The 17,316-nt window shown below is 45.8% G+C and overlaps 1 protein-coding gene across 4 annotated transcripts in view; it reads left to right on the plus strand.

The window, feature by feature from the left end:
* b4galnt4a (beta-1,4-N-acetyl-galactosaminyl transferase 4a) overlaps positions 1-17,316 on the plus strand; it is a 973,366-nt gene that overhangs the window by 928,774 nt on the left and 27,276 nt on the right. The window contains exons 18-19 of one of the 4 annotated variants that reach the window (XR_010976333.1): positions 16,430-16,531; positions 16,639-16,690. The exons of 1 other annotated variant lie outside the window; for it this stretch is intronic. Coding sequence is in view for 2 of the 3 variants with exons in the window: in XM_068045983.1 (XP_067902084.1) it covers positions 3,302-3,416 (115 nt within the window). In the remaining variant the exon portion in view is untranslated. Of the gene's footprint in view, positions 1-3,301; positions 3,417-16,429; positions 16,532-16,638; positions 16,691-16,775; positions 16,907-17,316 lie in introns of those variants that run through there. 2 more of the 4 variants (XM_068045983.1, XM_068045984.1) reach the window with 2 other exon arrangements.

The raw sequence follows: 17,316 nt of genomic DNA on the forward strand, positions 1-17,316 counted from the left end.
ATGAATTCTCAACAAGTCCTTTATGATTCTCACATTACACCCTAAATGGTTTATGACGTGATTCATATAGTCAAGGCAGAAAAGTGGCATTGGCTGTCAGCATTTTGACTCACCGGTTGCAATGAATCTTAGAGTGTTAGGATGCAGTTTCCTGCTGCTGAAGTAACACGAGTTTTGGATCTCTGCTAAGTCATTGAGCTGGATGCAATTAGGCAGCCAATGGCCCCCAAGGAGCAAATCTAAATTAAAGTGCTATTCACTCCAGCCTTTGTAAGTGCATTGTGGATGCAGAAACCTGGAAGTAGCTCACTTGCCCTCTGTTGTACACCTTGAACCATATTTTAGTACAAAAATAGTCCGCACAACTTTCTCACCAGAAGCTGTCAGTTGGTGAATGGGTTAAGTGCCATTTTGAAAGAGTGTCGGATTCAGAAAATTGTCTTTGCCCATTTAAAAAAAATATTGTTTACAAATATATGGCATGAATAACATCAGAAGCCATCATTGTGTTACTTGTGTATCCCATTCCTGTGATGAGAGTGGTGTATGGTTTGCCTGCTCCTTTTCCTTTCCCAAAGAGAAAAGTATGGCAAGCTTTTTTCATCAAGGCAGTGCCCCTTTAAGGCAATTGCCTCCCTGCATTCTCAGCTGCTTCAAAACCCTCATCCATTACCACAATGATGAAGTGAATCACTTCCTTGGCAGCGCGCTATCCTCTTCCAGTAAAGAGCTGTATATGGATATTTCCACTCGCTTGGTTCTGATATTGTGGTATGATGTTCAACATCAAAATTCCTCTGCTGTTACTAATATATAAATAGTTAAGATTACAAAATAAAGAACTTTAAGCAAAGAACTAACCAGATGAGGCACTGAATGAAATGTAAATCACTCTCTTCATACTGTTCTGTTTGATTTGTTCCCCTCACTAGCTGTATGCCTTGAATGGCTGGAAATTTAAACTGTTAATCAATGAATAATGGAAAAGTGTTCACAGATGGTGATCTGTCTGTCCTTATATTTTTTTACAATTTTCCCTGTACTTTCTAGATCATTAACTTGTATTCCTGTAGTATTTGTCATGAGTTCATGACAATGATATCTCTTTACTTTTCTGTATTGATCCCTCCTTTCTGGGACTTTGCCGCCTTCCTATTTTTGCAATGCCCAGTCCTCTGCCTCACACTTTCCCTTCCATCTCCAGCCATCACACTTCTCCCTTCTCCATCTCAGGCCTCTGACTCACAATTCTCTATTCCTGGCCTCTGACTCACAATCTCCCTGCCCATCTTTCGGCTTCTGCCTTATTTCCTTCTGTTCCTACTTCTAAGTCTTGCTTTCTTCTAATTTCATATATTCTAGGGAGGATGAGCTTACCTAAAACTTCTTTCCTCTTTTCAGGAGGTGGCTTGTTTTTTTTTTCTCTTCATAGCTTCCCTAATAGTGTGAACCAGTTAGCATTCACTAGGTAGGTAACCAGTGGCATTACTCTATAGCATACCAATGACACTACCCAGTACTTTACCAACGTACTCCTCCACTGACCTGCAATTATAAATATTTCTTTTAAGAATGAATACCATCAAATTTAAGTTGTATATATTACATTTGAATGAAAATCAAGTCTAATTCCATATTCATCCCACATAATGATATGTACCGACTAATAACTGACGTAATAGACTGTGATTGGGCTTGAGAAATCTGTTTTCTCTAATTCTGTAAAGACTGCCAGCTACTGAAAAGGATGGAATTCCACCAACCTTGGCCTGTGTGAATTCCTAACAGTTTCCTAAGCTGGATGTGTTACTTGCAGAATTCCCTGTTCCACGGACTCTTTCCACTAATGTGAATCAGACTCATTTGTGTAGCCTTAAAGTGACTGTATTTGTAAAGCTCATTGACACTGAGCAATGGGTTAGAGTTCCTGCTCTGATGCTGCCTGAATCCTGGAATTACTTCTGCCTCCTATTGTAGAATAAAGAACAACCAGGCAAACCTCACTGTACATTGTGCACTACAACACACGGGGTTGAATTTAACGAGCCCACCGCCGGTCCCAGCAGTAGGCCGGAAAAGGGTGATGTGTCATAATGGAGACACCAGTCACCCCCAATCACGTGGCGGGTACTGAAGGCGAGAGGCAAGATGCCGATTACGGCATCAGCTGACAGCAGATCAGGTACTGGTGCCATATTTAAAAGCCTGCCAGCCTTGCATTCACTCCTGCCTTGCAGTCTATAGAAGATCTGTGTACTGTGAAGCATTAGAAGTCACAGCACTGTTTCCTACAACACTCAACTGCAACCCTCCCCCTCCCCGGGAAATGTGGAGAGGGTAGACCAAGGGGGACCCCATGCTTCAGTTATGTCTCCCTGCAGATTCTCCTCCAGGCTGCAAGGAAAAGGTGGGAGGTTCTCTTCCCCTGTGATGGCAAGAAGAGGTCCTCCCGCCTGACCAAGCAAGCCTGGTTGGAGATCATAGAGGATGTCAGCATCCGTGGGGTCACTTGATGCAACTGTGTCCAGTGCAGGATGTGGGTCAATGACCTCCTGCATTCAGCCAAGGTGAGTGCTATGTTCCAATGTTCTTTTCTGGGGTAAAAACAAAATACTGCAGATGCTGGAAATCTGAAATAAAAACAAGAAATGATGGAAATACCCAACAGGTCTGGCAGCATCTGTGGAGAGAGAAGCAGAGTTAACGTTTCAGGTATTTCCAACATTTCTTGTTTTTATTTCTTTTCTGGGGTTTGGATGTGACTACAGGATGTGTGACATGGTGAGGGTGCCACTGCTAGCATAATGAAAGAGAGGTTATAACCTCATAATGACAGATGCATAGCCACATGCCACCCTCGTTCATAGCTCACCCCCAGTAAATCCCATGGCAATGCATGCCATCATGAGATATATCAGATCCCCCAGTTGGGGACGAGGGGCCCATAGTAACAGAACTATCATGGTGATACTTATGCCAATTTATAATTTCTCCATCCTTCCTCTTCCAGGAGAAGAGGGCCCATAACAGGAGGGAGGCAGCCAGGCCTGCTGAAGGGGTCCCTGACATTTGTCCTCTAAGCCAGGCCAAGAAAGAAGCTTTAGAACTAGTGGGGAGGCAGAGCAGATGCGCAATATCTGATGGGGAGACTGAAGTCCCTGCTTCAGGGGTGATTATTGCTGTTCATCGAAAAATTCATCAATGATGAAGAACCACCTCAGGCATGCAGGAGGTCATTGCCCCCCCTCCTGCACTGGATATGTGCAGTCTAACCTACACATGTTTCTGTTCTCTCATGCAGGTCAGCATTTGCAGGTTACTACAGCCACAGAGGGACATCCATCAACCTCTGAGGAGGAGAACCACTGAGAGGATGCACCATCTCATGACTTTCCAGAACAGATATTTTCACCTCGGTGGGTAACCGCTCAGCATTAGAATCAGGGTCACAAGCTGGCTGAGGCCTGTGGGTGGCCATGTCCATGCTGAACCCCAGGCTCGTGATGAGCCTCTGGTTTTGACAGCACAGGGCATGCTGGAGTTGCAGAGAGAGGTAAGGCAATATCTGGTGGAGATTCCAGAGGCCGTGCGCAGCCATGAGCAGACAATTGAGGAGTATATCCATGCCATGATTGCTGCCATGTCCCAGGTATACGAGTGCATGCTTCCTCCATTGAGAGGCTGACGACCCCTCATGGAGAGCCAGATTCCACAGATGCGCAAGGACCTGCACACCATTGCCTTGGCCATGAGCTTAACTCAACAGTTATAAGGTAAGAGAAGGACCAGGTGTTTGGAGACTTCTCCCGCTCCTCGTCCTTTTCTGGTGAGCAGGGAGGATCCAGCGAGCCTTAAAAGAAAGGAGAAGAGGGTGCCTTCCACATCTGGGGGCTCCCCTCAGGGTGCTTCGAGAGTGGACACTGGCTCCTCAGCCCCTCTGCCAGTGAGCCCAGCTCCAGCAGCTGCGATGCCTGAGCAGAGTCCTCCAGGCCTCAGGCATCCAGAAGACGGCCGCTGAAGTAATCTCAGGCCAAGCGGCATCCTGATCAGCAGCCTGCCTCCAGCTCAGCAGTAAACGCAGGGGCCACACTGCGTCGGAGCACCTGCAAATGTATTAAGAAAAGCACCTAGCCGCACTTGGGTATTTATGGGCATTGCAACTATATTCTTTGGAATTTAATTAAACGTTCTTTTGTGCCAATCATTAGCCACCATTATGTGAAACCCATATTCCATCATGTCTTAATTGTGAGCTTCTGACTTCCACCCTACCTCTTAGTGCAGTGTCAATGTAACCATGGCCCTCATTATCATGGCAATGTGACTGCAGACCTCATTAACTTATGTTCTGCTAGTGCACTAGCGCGTATTGCAGCTGGTCGGCATTCAGGGAACACAGATGGAAAGGAGGCGGAAGACTACTTGCATGAAGGTGAGTCTTCATTGGATTCTCAGTGAGTGGACATCAGGGTGGCTGAAAGCGGGTAATCATGAGATTGTCGCATTCCTTCTTTGTGCTTCCCTCAACATGTCTGGCCTCCATTGCTGTGTTATCTTCAACCATTGCTGGTTGTGTCTGTCTCTCCTCTGTGTCCTCCTCATCGGAGGATGATTATCACTCAGGCATATCTTCCAATGGCCTGCTCGATGGTCGCTCGAATGGAATTGTCATGTGAGGGTTCCTCACAGGTGTCAGAAGCAATGTTTTCAATGGGTAACCCTTGTCCCCAAGAATCCATCCCTAAAGATGAGCAGGGGCACCTGAAAAGCTGAGGCATCAATGTAGGTAGGCATCATAGCTGCTATGCTATGAGTACACAGCTGCAGGGAACACTTGCAGTGGTCGCAGACCAGTTGGACATTGATGGAATGGAAGCCCTTCCTGTTGATGAAGGTGGCTGGCTGATCCATTGGAGCCTTGATGGCCACATGTGTGCAATTGTTCACTCCTTGCATCTGGGGGAATCCAGCAATGGGCCCGAAGCTGATGGCCCTCTCCACTTGACTGTCATGAACGGTCCGGTAGTGCACATAGTCCCGGCCCTCTTGAACAGGGCATTGGTCACCTCCTTGATGCACTGCGGCCTGGGAGACCCCACACATGTCCCTGGTGGATCCCTGAAAAGATCCAGATGCATAGTCTTTGTTGACAGTGTCACTCGGACATTTGGAGGTAGTTAATGCCAGCAGTCCTGTAGACTCTCTGGCGTATGTGGGCCCTTCTTGGCCTGGCCGTCTGCTGCTGCTCTCGCTGTGGATCTTCAGGGTCAGGTGCAGCTGCCTCTTGGGCCTGCCTCCGTTGGAGGCACCTCAACACGCCAAGGGGATCCAAAAACACAGGGTGTATGAGACCCATGGCAGTAGCCCCGGGGCCTTTGGATCAAGTCAGTTGCAGAGACGAGCCTGCCTTGGCATCTATGCTTATCAATATTTGCTCGGCGGAATGCCTGATGTGCCTCAAGACTAAAACTTACTTTTGGGCTTCTATCTTTTCCAGCAGTGCGAGCCATCATACACAGTAACACAGCATTTACGATAGCCTCTAGTGGCCACCTGCATACAACTTAAACCATTGCCGAGCCCCCGATACACACAACCTCCTTACAGAGCCCCTGATAGACAAAAGACCCTTGCAGAGCCCCGATAGACAGAGCCCCCTTGCAGAACCCCTGATGCAGAATACCTCCTTGCAGAGCCTGAAAGACACAGTACCCTTGCAGAGCTTCTGAAACACAATACACCCTTGCAAAGCCCCTGATAGTCATAACCCCCTTGCAAAGCCCCCGATAGACATAGCCCCCTTGCAGAGTCCCTGATAGACACAACCCCCTTGCAAAGCCCCCAATATACATAACCTCCTTGCAAAGCCCCCAATAGACACAACCCTCTTGCAAAGCCCCTGATACACAATACCGCCTTGTAAAACCCTGATAGACATAACCCCCTTGCACAGCCCCCTATAGCCACAGGCCTCTTGCAGAGCCCCCATCAGCAGAGCAACAATGGCTGCAGAACTCCCCACTTTCCCCAATGCTGCAATAGTCAGGATACCTCTCTGTAGTGGCATTGAGGCCTCTCGCCCTCAGTGCCGCCAATTTTTAACAGTCACAAAGTTGAAGGCACGAGTGCCACCTGCCATTCACAAAATCAGATTCCAGTCATTAAATCAGAGATAATTATATTTTAATTCATGTTAAACAGCATTTCAACAATTTAAAATAGATTCCCATCCTGTCGGGGCGTCAATACCGCCATAGTACTTCCCCGCCTCTGACAAAATCTTGAAACCATGGAACGACACCAGATTTCAGGGCGGACGGCTCCGTTGCAATTCTTTGTCCCCCCATGCCACCAGATCCACTTTTAACAGCCGCGCAAAATTCACTGTGCCACTGCTCCCACACACTTTTTCATATGCTTTGCATAGAATTACAGAGCATGCACAGCCCAGAAACAGGCTCTTTAGGTCTATACTGGTGTTTATGCTCCACCTGAGTCTCCTGCCACCTCTCTTCATCTAACCCAATCAGCATAACCTTTTCTTCCTTTTTCCCTTATGTGTTTATTTAGCTTCCTTAAATGCATCTATGCTATTCACCTCAAATACCGTGGTAGCAAGTTCCACATTCTAAATACTTCTGAATTTCCTGTTGTATTCATTAGTGACTATCTTATATCTGAGGGCCCTAGTTTTGACCTCCCCCATGAGTGGAAATATTTTTCTACATCTACCCTATCAAACATTTTCAGCCTTAAAGGCCTCTTTCAGGTCATCCCTCATATTTCTCTTGTTTATAGAAAAGAGCTCCAGCCTCTTCAAACTTTCCTAATAGGTATAACCTCTTAGTTCTGTTATCACTCTTGTAAATCTTCTTTTGTACCTTCTCCAGTGCCCCTGGAGAAGGTACAATTTTTTATAATTGGGACCTAGAACCGTGCACAGTACTCTGAAGTGTAGTCTAATCAAGGTTTTATACAAGTTTAATATAACTTCTCTGCTTTTCATTTGTCGCGCAGTGGTTAGCACCGCAGCCTCACAGCTCCAGCGACCCGGGTTCAATTCCGGGTACTGCCTGTGTGGAGTTTGCAAGTTCTCCCTGTGTCTGCGTGGGTTTCCTCTGGGTGCTCCGGTTTCCTCCCACATGCCAAAGACTTGCAAGTTGATAGGTAAATTGGCCATTATAAATTGCCCCTAGTATAGGTAGGTGGTAGGGAAAATATAGGGGCAGGTGGGGATGTGGTAGGAATATGGGATTAGTGTAGGATTAGTATAAATGGGTGGTTGATGGTCGGCACAGACTCGGTGGGCCGAAGGGCCTGTTTCAGTGCTGTATCTCTAAACTAAACTAAAAATGAGCCCCAATGTTTTGTTTGCTCTTTATGTGGCCTTATTTAGCTGTGTCATTGCTTTTGGCGAATTGTGAATCAGTACCCCAGATCCCTTTGCTCCTCTATCCCATTTAGATCCTTATTTTTCAAGGAGGATATGGCCTCTTTATTTTTCTTAACAAACCTCACACTTACCTATGTTGAAATCATTTGCCAATTACATGTCCATTCTGCAAGTTCATTAAAGTCTTACTGTATTTTGTCGCAATCTTCCTTAGTATTGACTACACTCCCCTCCCAATTTAGTGTTGTCCCGATTCCCGAGTGCAAATCATTTAAATGAACGGTGAATGACAATAATCCCAGCACCGATCCTTGTGGATCACCACTTCCTATCGTTTGCCAGTCTGTGTAACTACTGTTAGCCCCTACTGTCTACTTTGTAGCCAGCTTACTATCCATTCTGCTACATGTCCCCTGACTCAACATGTTCTGACCTTAATCATGAGTCTAGTATGTGGTACCTTTCGAAAAAAATTTTTTTTATTCATTCAGGGATGTGGGTGTCGCTGGCTAAGCCAGCATTTATTGCCCAACCCTAATTGCCCTTGAGAAGGTGGTGGTGAGCTACCTTCTTGAACCGCTGCAGTCCATTTGGGGTAGGTATACCCACAGTGCTGTTAGGAAGGGAGTTCCAGGATTTTGACCCAGCGACAGTGAAGGAACGGCGATATAGTTCCAAGTCAGGATGGTGTGTGACTTGGAGGGGTACTTGCAGGTGGTGGTGATCCCATGCATTTGCTGCCCTTGTCCTTCTAGTTGGTAGAGGTCGCGGGTTTGGAAGGTGCTGTCTAAGGAGCCTTGGTGCATCCAAATATACTACATCTACTGTGTTACCTTCTTCACTGATTTATGCACTACACCACTGTTCCACCCACTACTCCTCATGCATTGCAGCAGAAGCACAACAAAATGGGTGTAGAGCAGTGCATGAGTTCTTCCATTTCTTGCACTAGCACTACATTATATTGCTGAATTACGAAATGTTTTCTGATGCAAGCAGAATTTGGCTGATACTGCACAAATGCATTTCACTTAGAATCTGTTACATATGGTAGAGAGAGGAGGCTTTTATAGGTTTGGTTTTCCCTGGACTCAACCTAACCCAGGTTATTGGAAGCAAATGTCCAGTATCTTAAATTGCTTTGTTGTCAGCTGTGGCTCTCACCTCTGAATCAGAAGGTTGTGGGTTTAAGTCCCACTCTAGAACTTGAGCATGTAATCTAGGCAGTACTGAGGGAATGCTGCTCTCTCAAGTGGTTCTGAAAGCTCCCACAGCATTATTTGAAGAAGACGAGGTGAATTCTCCTGGAGTCCATCTGAGTATTTATTCTTCCACTAGTATCACTAGAACAGATTACCTGCTCATTATCACATTGCTGTAGTGGGGTCCTGCTGTGCTACATTCCCTAATATTAAACAGTGACTACATTTCAAAAGTACGTAATTTGTTGTAATGTGCTTTGAAACATCCGGAACTCGTGGAACATGCCAAATAAATGCTTGTTCTTTCATTAGACAGTTCCTTGTTGTGACCTGGAGGGAGTAAAGGGGCCAGGTTTTTAAAGCATGCTGAGTGCAGGTACGGACGTGATTTGACGATCTCATTCTTGGAGGTCGGCACTGTGACCCACCGCCTCTGGAATGCAATGCTATTTTTAAAGGGATGCCAGGAGGGGGGGAACGGTCCAGGTGTACACCTCCAATTAAGTGCCTGTTGAGTTCATTGAAGAGCTCATAAACAGGCTCATCAGCAGCAGTTTTTAATTTTCAAAGGCTGGGAATGCGGAGGACACCATGTGGGGAACACGGCAGGGTGTTCAAGTCGTGAACACTGTGGGGTGCCATGAGGGCAATGGGAAGCGCTGATTATAATACTGTAGGGGTACAAAGTAAAATGCAGATTTTCCAAAAGTGCTTCAAAGTAGCCAATGTTGCAGCTGTGCAAGACTTGCTTTTCTCAGTGTTGAGTGGCAGGAATCGGAGAGGATAAAATGAGCTTGCTGGCATCACGGGCACCTGGGGTTGGCAGGGGAAGGCCTATGAATGCACAAATCCCAGCTGAGGGAGTTTGGATGTGAACAGGCTTCTCTGATATTGGACAGAACAGCCAGAATAAGCTGTGGCAGATGCACTTCCTGAACAGCAGGAGGCCAGAGAAGCACAGCAGGGGGCTGCAAGGGGAGGAAGGAGCTACCCATGACATCAGGTGCACAGCTCCCTGCAAATGACAGAGTGCTAGTGCTGTGGGAGTCTGCGCCTATCTAGGCAGATGGTCTCGGACCTGTGTGCTCTGACCCACAATGACCTGAGACCTCATGGCTCCTATGGAGGTCCCTTACCTGGAGCCATCAAGGTTTCTGTTGCCCTTAAACTTCTATGCAACTGGGTTGTTCCAGGAATCAGCTGTGGAATCTTGCAGTCAGCAGCTCATCAGGCAGGTCACAGATACCATTTTCAGGAGAGTGGGGGTTACATCCACTTTGACACAGATGGGCCTGCGCAGGCACAGGGGGCATTGGGTTTTGCCTCCATCGCTGGATTTCCCCTGGTGCAGAGTATCATCGATTGTGCCCATGTGGCCATCAAGGCACCCAGTGACCAACCAGTGAGATACATCAACAAGGAGGACTTCCACTCCCTCAATGTCCAACTGGTCTGTGACCACAACAAGAGCTTCCTCCATATGTGCTCTCACTTTCCTGGAAACTGCCATGACTCTGCCAGTCCAGGCAGACTCGGTACTTCACTCCATCCCCCAAAGTGTGTGGATAGATTCAAGGGGACAAGGGAAATCCCTTGAAGAGATGGCTACTGATCCATCTACAGGAGCTCCAGACAGAGGAACAGAGGCGAAACAAACAATGTTACCTGCTCAGCAGACCAACTATTGAGCAGGGCGTCGAGTTTCTAAAGATGCAATTCCGGTGCCTGGATTGTTTGGGTGGCACTCTCCGTTACCCTCCTGCAATGGTCTCAGTCATTGTGGTGGTCTGCTACGCTCTCCATAACATGGTCCTCCAGAGAGGTGTGGACATTGAGGACAGTGAGGCCCTGGAAGGAGACAGCTCATTGGGGGATGAGCAGGAGGTAAGAGAAGAGGAGGCGGAGGGGGATAACACTAAACAGAGAGGTGCCCCCCCCTGCATGACAAGGTGGCCTCCTCCTGCTACCCTCTGGGAAGAGGGCCTCCCTTCTCGCCCTCATGGCCTCCAGCATTAGATCCAGGTCGGCATCAATGAAACGAGGGTCTGCCCTGCCCCTAGTGCCAGGCCTCCAGTTCCCCTTCTACATCTCGCTTCCCTCTGGTGCTGTGGAAGGCAGATCTCTCCCTCAGGACAATCAACAGCCTCAGTGGTGTCCATATGAGCCCAACACTTCATCTGACCTACCTCCATTTTCAATCCCACTGGCTCTAAGTGGGCAGGAAACCCATCTCCATGCCAATTAAGGGCTTATCCATTTGAAAATTGCAATCAGTTTCCCACCAGAGGTGAGTTTCTGATCCAGACCAAACCTTTTTTTCACTTTACTGGTATTTTACTTAAAATGCAGCCAGAGCTGCAGTGAAACATCAGTAGCCATAGTCCAAATGTAAAAGACAGGCAAGGCTGCTGAGTAACAAAAATCAGAAGTGGAAAAAAATGGAGACGCTAACATGCTGAGAGAATGTTTTAAATGCTTGGACAGTTTTTTGGTGTATGGGGAGGGGTCACATTTGCATTATCCTGATGCCATCAGTAAAGTCTCTTAACAGAACACCATCTCTCTGGTTAACAATGGGTTAAACACAATAGCAGATCAATTAAAATCGGGGATGTGCAAGAGGCCAGTATTGGATAAACACAGATAACTCGGAGGGTTGTGGAGCTAGAGGAGATTACAGAGTTAGGAAGGGGTGAGGACATGGATGAGAATTTTAAAATTGAGATGTTGCTAGTCTGGGAACTACTGTAGGTCAACAAGCACAGGGATGATGGGTGAACAGGACTTGGTGCGTTAGGATAAAGGTAGTGAAGTTTTGGCTGACCTGAAGTTTATGGAGGTTGCAAGGTGGGAGGCCAGCCAGGAGAACATTGAAACAGTCGAATCCAGAGGTAACAAAGGCATGGATGAGTTGAGGCAGGGGAAGAAAGGGGCAATGTTACGGAGGTGAAAGTCGGCAGTCTTGCTGATGGAGAGGATATGGGGGGTCACAAGCTCAGTTCAGGGTCAGATAGGGCACCAAGATTGCAAGCAGTCTAGTTTAGCCTCAATAGGTTCTAACCTTGCTGATGCCGAGGGGTAAATTAAGCCCTGTCACCCAATATAAATCTAATTCCATCTCACCTTGAGATAAAGCAGAAAATAATTTGGTTCGATAAGGAAGCAGAGTGAGCGTGAAATTGAATGAGACTGAGGGAAAGTGACCTAGAACCTTGAAAAGTGAAGACAGTGAAATAAATGTTACAATTTATATTTTGATATCAGAGATAAATACAAAGTAGCTTTAACCTGGGGAGGAACTGACCAGCTCAACTTTTTTTTAAATTTAGTGCAGTTAACATTGAAAATGAAATCATAGAAAAGGTCTCCTCCTGGTGGCTTCTTGAGTAACTGCACTATTTCCATTTTGCAAATGCACAAATAGAATGATGTGAACTTCATTGGATATAGTGTTTCATCACTTGCATGTGATATTGCTGTGACAAAATAAAAAGAGTCCTCTCATGGCTACAGATAAAGGTTTGCCCAATGTGCTTTAATAAAGTCAGTGCCCCTTTAACGAAGATTACTGATTACTGATATTACTGATAAAAAGTATATTAAGAGTAAAAAGGTAGCTAGGGAGAGAGTAGGTCCCCTTAAAGACCAATGTGGCAATCTATGTGTGGAGCCACGGGAAATGGGCGAGGTCTTAAATGAATATTTGACGTCCATATTTACTGTGGAGAAGGTCATGGAAGCTAGTGAGTTCAAGGGAGGGAACACTGATATCCTGGAGCATATCAACATTACAAAGGAGGAGGTGTTGGAGGTTTTGAAGCGCATTAAGGTGGATAAATCCCCAGGGCCTGACCAATTGTATCCTAGGACGCTATGGGAAGCAAGGGAGGAGATTGCTGGGGCCCTGGCGGAGATTTTTGTGTCATCGTTAGCCACGGGTGAGATACCGGAAGACTGGAGGATAGCTAATGTTGTGCCTTTATTTAAGAAGAGCAGCAGGGATAAGCCAGGGAACTACAGGGTGGTGAGCCTTACATCAGTGGTGGGAAAGTTATTGGAAGGGATTCTGAGAGACAGGATTTATATGCATCTGGAAAGGCATGGTCTGATTAGGGATAGTCAGCATGCCTTTGTGAGTGGGAAATCATGTCTCACAAATTTGATTGAGTTTTTTGAGGAGGTGACGAAGAGGATTGACGAAGGCAGGGCGATGGACGTTGTCTACATGGACTTTAGCAAGGCCTTTGACAAGGTCCCGCATGGTAGCCTGGTCCGGAAGGTTCAAACACATGGGATCCAGGGTGAGCTAGCAAATTGTATACAAAATTGGCTTGGTGATAGGAGGCAGAGGGTGGTCGTGGAGGGTTGTTTTTCAGATTGGAGGCCGGTGACCAGTGGTGTGCTGCAGGGATCAGTGCTGGGCCCTCCGTTGTTTGTCATATATATTAATGACTTGGATGTGAATGTAAGGGACATGATTAGTAAGTGTGCAGATGACACCAAAATTGGTGGTATAGTGGACAGTGAAGAAGGCTGTCTAAGGTTACAACAGGATATAGATCAACTGGGAAAGTGGGCAAGGGGGTGGCAAATGGAATTTAACGCAGACAAAGTGTGAAGTGATGCATTTTGGGAAGTTGAACCAGGGCAGGACATATACAGTGAATGGCAGGGCCCTGGGGAGTGTTGTTGAGCAGAGAGACCTTGGGGTGCAAGTACATTGTTCCCTGAAAGTGGTAACACAGGTAGACAGGGTGGTGAAGAAGGCGTATGGCATGCTTGCCTTCATCGGCCGGGGCATTGAGTACAAGAGTTGGGACGTCATGTTACAGTTGTACATAACGTTGGTTAGGCTGCATTTGGAGTACTGTGTGCAGTTCTGGTCGCCGCAGTACAGGAAAGATGTGATTAAGCTAGAGAGGGTGTAGAAAAGATTCACAAGGATGTTGCCTGGTTTGGAGGGCTTGAGTTATAAAGAGAGATTGGACAGGCTGGGTTTGTTTTCCCTGGAGCGAAGGAGGCTGAGAGGGGACATGATCGAGGTATATAAAATTATGAGAGGTATAGATGGGGTAGATAGCCAGAGTCTGTTTCCCATGGTAGGGGTGACTAAAACTAGAGGGCATAGATTTAAGGTGAGAGGGAGGAGGTTTAAAGGGGATCAAAGGGGTAAATTTTTCACACAAAGAATAGTGGGTTTCTGGAATGAGCTGTCAGAGGAGGTGGTGGAGGCAGGAACAGTAGCGACATTTAAGAGGCATCTGGACAGGTACTTGAATGAGCAAGGCATAGAAGGATATGAAATTAATGCAGGCAGGTGGGATTAGTATAGGTAGGCATTATGGTCGGCATGGACATGGTGGGCTGAAGGGCCTGTTTCTATGCTGTATGACTCTATGACTCTTTGATTCCACTGACAGTTGACTCAGAGGGAATATTGAACCTAATGGTGCAGAGAAACGAACGCTAACGTATTCTGTTGAATTGCTGAAGCATCCCTGGGTTAATGACTGGATCAGTACCGATATTAGCTCATATCCTTCAGACTATTTGAGCTCAGTAACTCTGTTGCGAGTTCCACAATGAGATTAACAATGCTTTTAAACCAAAAAAATTGAAAAAGGTAACAGAAATGGGTGAATTGGAAGTAACTAAAGATGTACTTAATTAATCAGAAATTTTGCAAATGGTTTGAGCTTTAAAAAGGATGTTTAAATGGAAAAAGTGAATGATGCAGCCTCCTAATGTAATTCATTCTCTCCCAGGATTCATTACCTCCCTCAGTTACTTCTTTCCTACAATCTAAAGGCTTTTAAAACCCAGTTTGGCATCATTCTATTTTTTGCATTACCTCACGCTCCCTCATCCAACTTTCAAGCTCGGTGGTGTTTTTGGCTCTTGCCCCTTGATAGTGGTTTCTCAATTTTAAAAAAAGTGCCTCCAACTTCTGACCTGATATCACCTATAACCTCTGTTTCTGTCTTTTCTACTGACCAGTATCTTTTCAGTTTTAAACTGGTGCTGCCATGGCATATCTTTCATTGTGTCATTAGAATGTCCTGTCATCATTGTGAGTTCTTCTCCCACCCCCACCCTGCAACCCAAAAAAAGTTTTGCCAATTTTTTTGTCATGAAGATGGCCCCCCATTGTGATCACTCAGAATGATGGGTGTGTACCTGCAATCGTTGTTCTCTGGTTAAAATCAGTAAATTCATTGTTCAGGTTTGGAATCTCAATTAGTCTTGTGAAATACTTGTCAGTGATCTGCTGCAAATCATTCTTGTAAGGAAACCTCTTTGTAGTTCTGAAAATTAGAAAGGTGGGGTTACGAACAGACAGCCTGAGTCTCAAATTACCCTGACTGTGCCTATGCAATGAAGGATTGCATTCCACTAACGATTACTTTTCAGGGAAGTTTAAACAGAAACAATGACTTTTAGCATGGGAACACTATGCCACACCTTAACTTTTATGATTTATGACATTGCAAGTACTGGGCTGGCGCAGGAATGTGGTTGGACATGCTGGCATTTAGAAGCCTGACAAGAAATGCCATGCTTTTCCTGTTTGATATAAAAACAAGAAATGCTGGAAATACTCAGCAGGTCTGGCAGCGTCTGTGGAGAGAGAAGTTAATGTTTCAGGTCAGTGACCCTTCTTCAGAACTGTTATTTTCCTGTTTAGTGCCTGGTTCTATTATTATCTAAAGTTTAAGGTATTTCTTCACCTGAAATAACAAAATGATTAATAATGCAGAAGTATGACAATCTGTGAGAAACCTGTCAGGTTATTGCAAATTTCCGGGAGGTGTCTGAACATAGATTGCCTAGTGCAGAAGTATGACAATCCGATGGTGTAAGGACACTTAGAATGTTTGTACATTTCTTATGGAACAGATTTCTAGTTCCAGTTTCCAGTTTTCTCCCTTCCTCTCCCATGTGAACCCTTACTGCAATATGATTCTTTAGATATCAGGTACCCTCTGATATCACAGCAAATTAACCATTCTTCATGCATGAGGCTTTTTAAATTATTATTATTCATTCATGGGATGTGGGCATCGCTGGCTCGGCCAGCATTTATTGCCCATCCCTAATTGCCCTTGAGAAGGTAGTGGTGAGGTAGGTACACCACAGTGCCGGAAGGGAGTTCCAGGATTTTGACCCAGCGACAGTGAAGGAACGGCGATATAGTTCCAAGTCAGGATGGTGTGTGACTTGGAGGGGAACTTACAGGTGATGGTGTTCCCATGCATTTGCTGCCCTTGTGCTTCTAGTTGGTAGAGTTCGCAAGTTTGAAGGTGCTGTCTAAGGAGCCTTGATGCATTGCTGCGGTGCATCTTATAGATGGTACTCACTGCTGCCACTGTGCATCAGTGGCGGAGGGAGTGAATGTTTATAGATGGGGTGCCAATCACCGGGCTGCTTTGTCCTGGATGGTGTCGAGCTTCTTGAGTGTTGTTGGAGCTGCACCCATCCAGGCAAGTGGAGAGTATTCCATCACACTCCTGACTTGTGCCTTTTAGATGGTGGACAGGCACTGGGGAGTCAGGAGGTGAGTTACTCGCCGCAGGATTCCTAACCTCTGACCTGCTCTTGTCGCCACGGTATTTATGTGGCGACTCCTGTTCAGTTTCTGGTCAATGGTAACCCCCAGGATGTTGATAGTGGGGGATTCAGCGATGGTAATGACATTGAATGTTAAGGGGAGATGGTTAGATTCTCTCTTGTTGGAGATGGTCATTGCCTGGCACTTGTGTGGCACGAATGTTACTTGCCGCTTGATGGTGGCTACTCATTTGGGGATCTCATAACTGTATTTCACCCTTTCCAGGCTGACGTTCATGATTGAGGGCAAATGATCTAAAAATAATCACACTATCTTAATGAGTTCAGACAGCACACCCAAGAATTTGAAATTTCTTATCACTGCAAGGTAATAGTATCAAAGTTACTGATGCTTGGTCCACAAGCAAGAGTTACTACAACATGATTTTCCCCTGAGCACTCAGTTGGGTTAATTTTCACTTTGTGTATTTGCAGATAACTGATGGTCACAGATTGACTACCCGTTAAACACTCCAACCAATTATCCCATTCATTGACTTCAAAAGTAGTTTTATTTTTGCTCCATTTATCGCTGCCATCTCTCCATTTCCAATTCTTTAATCTGTCCCTAGATGAAGGTTGGGCCTGGATACTTACTGCTAAACCCGCATCAATACCTCCCTAAGATCAGATGCTAGGGGCATCCAGAGAGGATCTCAACTCGTCAGAAGAACAAGAAGGACCTGCCAACTATAAGATAATGTATTCATCTCAGCCATGTGACAGTACGGAGTGGTACTAAATCTAGCACTGTAGAAGTGCAGTGTGAATCTAGCACTGTTACTGCACAATATCAACATAGTACTGCAGCTGTATATTCTTAACCTAGTAGTTTCCCTTTGTATGTATGGTGCTTTTCTCCCACCATCTAATCTAGTGCTAATGCTTGCTGCTATTTGAGTGGGAGAAGTAAGTAAAGTGGTTGTCTGACACAAGTCATTGAAGGAGTGTTTGGAATGTTTCCTGTGTGACTGTGACAAAGGTAAACTTTCTCTCCTCATTCTTCTCGACCTGTCTGCAGCCTTTGACACAGTTGACCACACCATCCTTCTCCAACGCTTCTCCACTGTCATCCAGCTGGGTGGGGCTGCTCTTGCATGCTTTCATTCTTAC

The sequence above is a fragment of the Heterodontus francisci genome, chromosome 14 (genome assembly GCF_036365525.1).
Source record: "Heterodontus francisci isolate sHetFra1 chromosome 14, sHetFra1.hap1, whole genome shotgun sequence".
NCBI lineage: Eukaryota > Metazoa > Chordata > Chondrichthyes > Heterodontiformes > Heterodontidae > Heterodontus > Heterodontus francisci.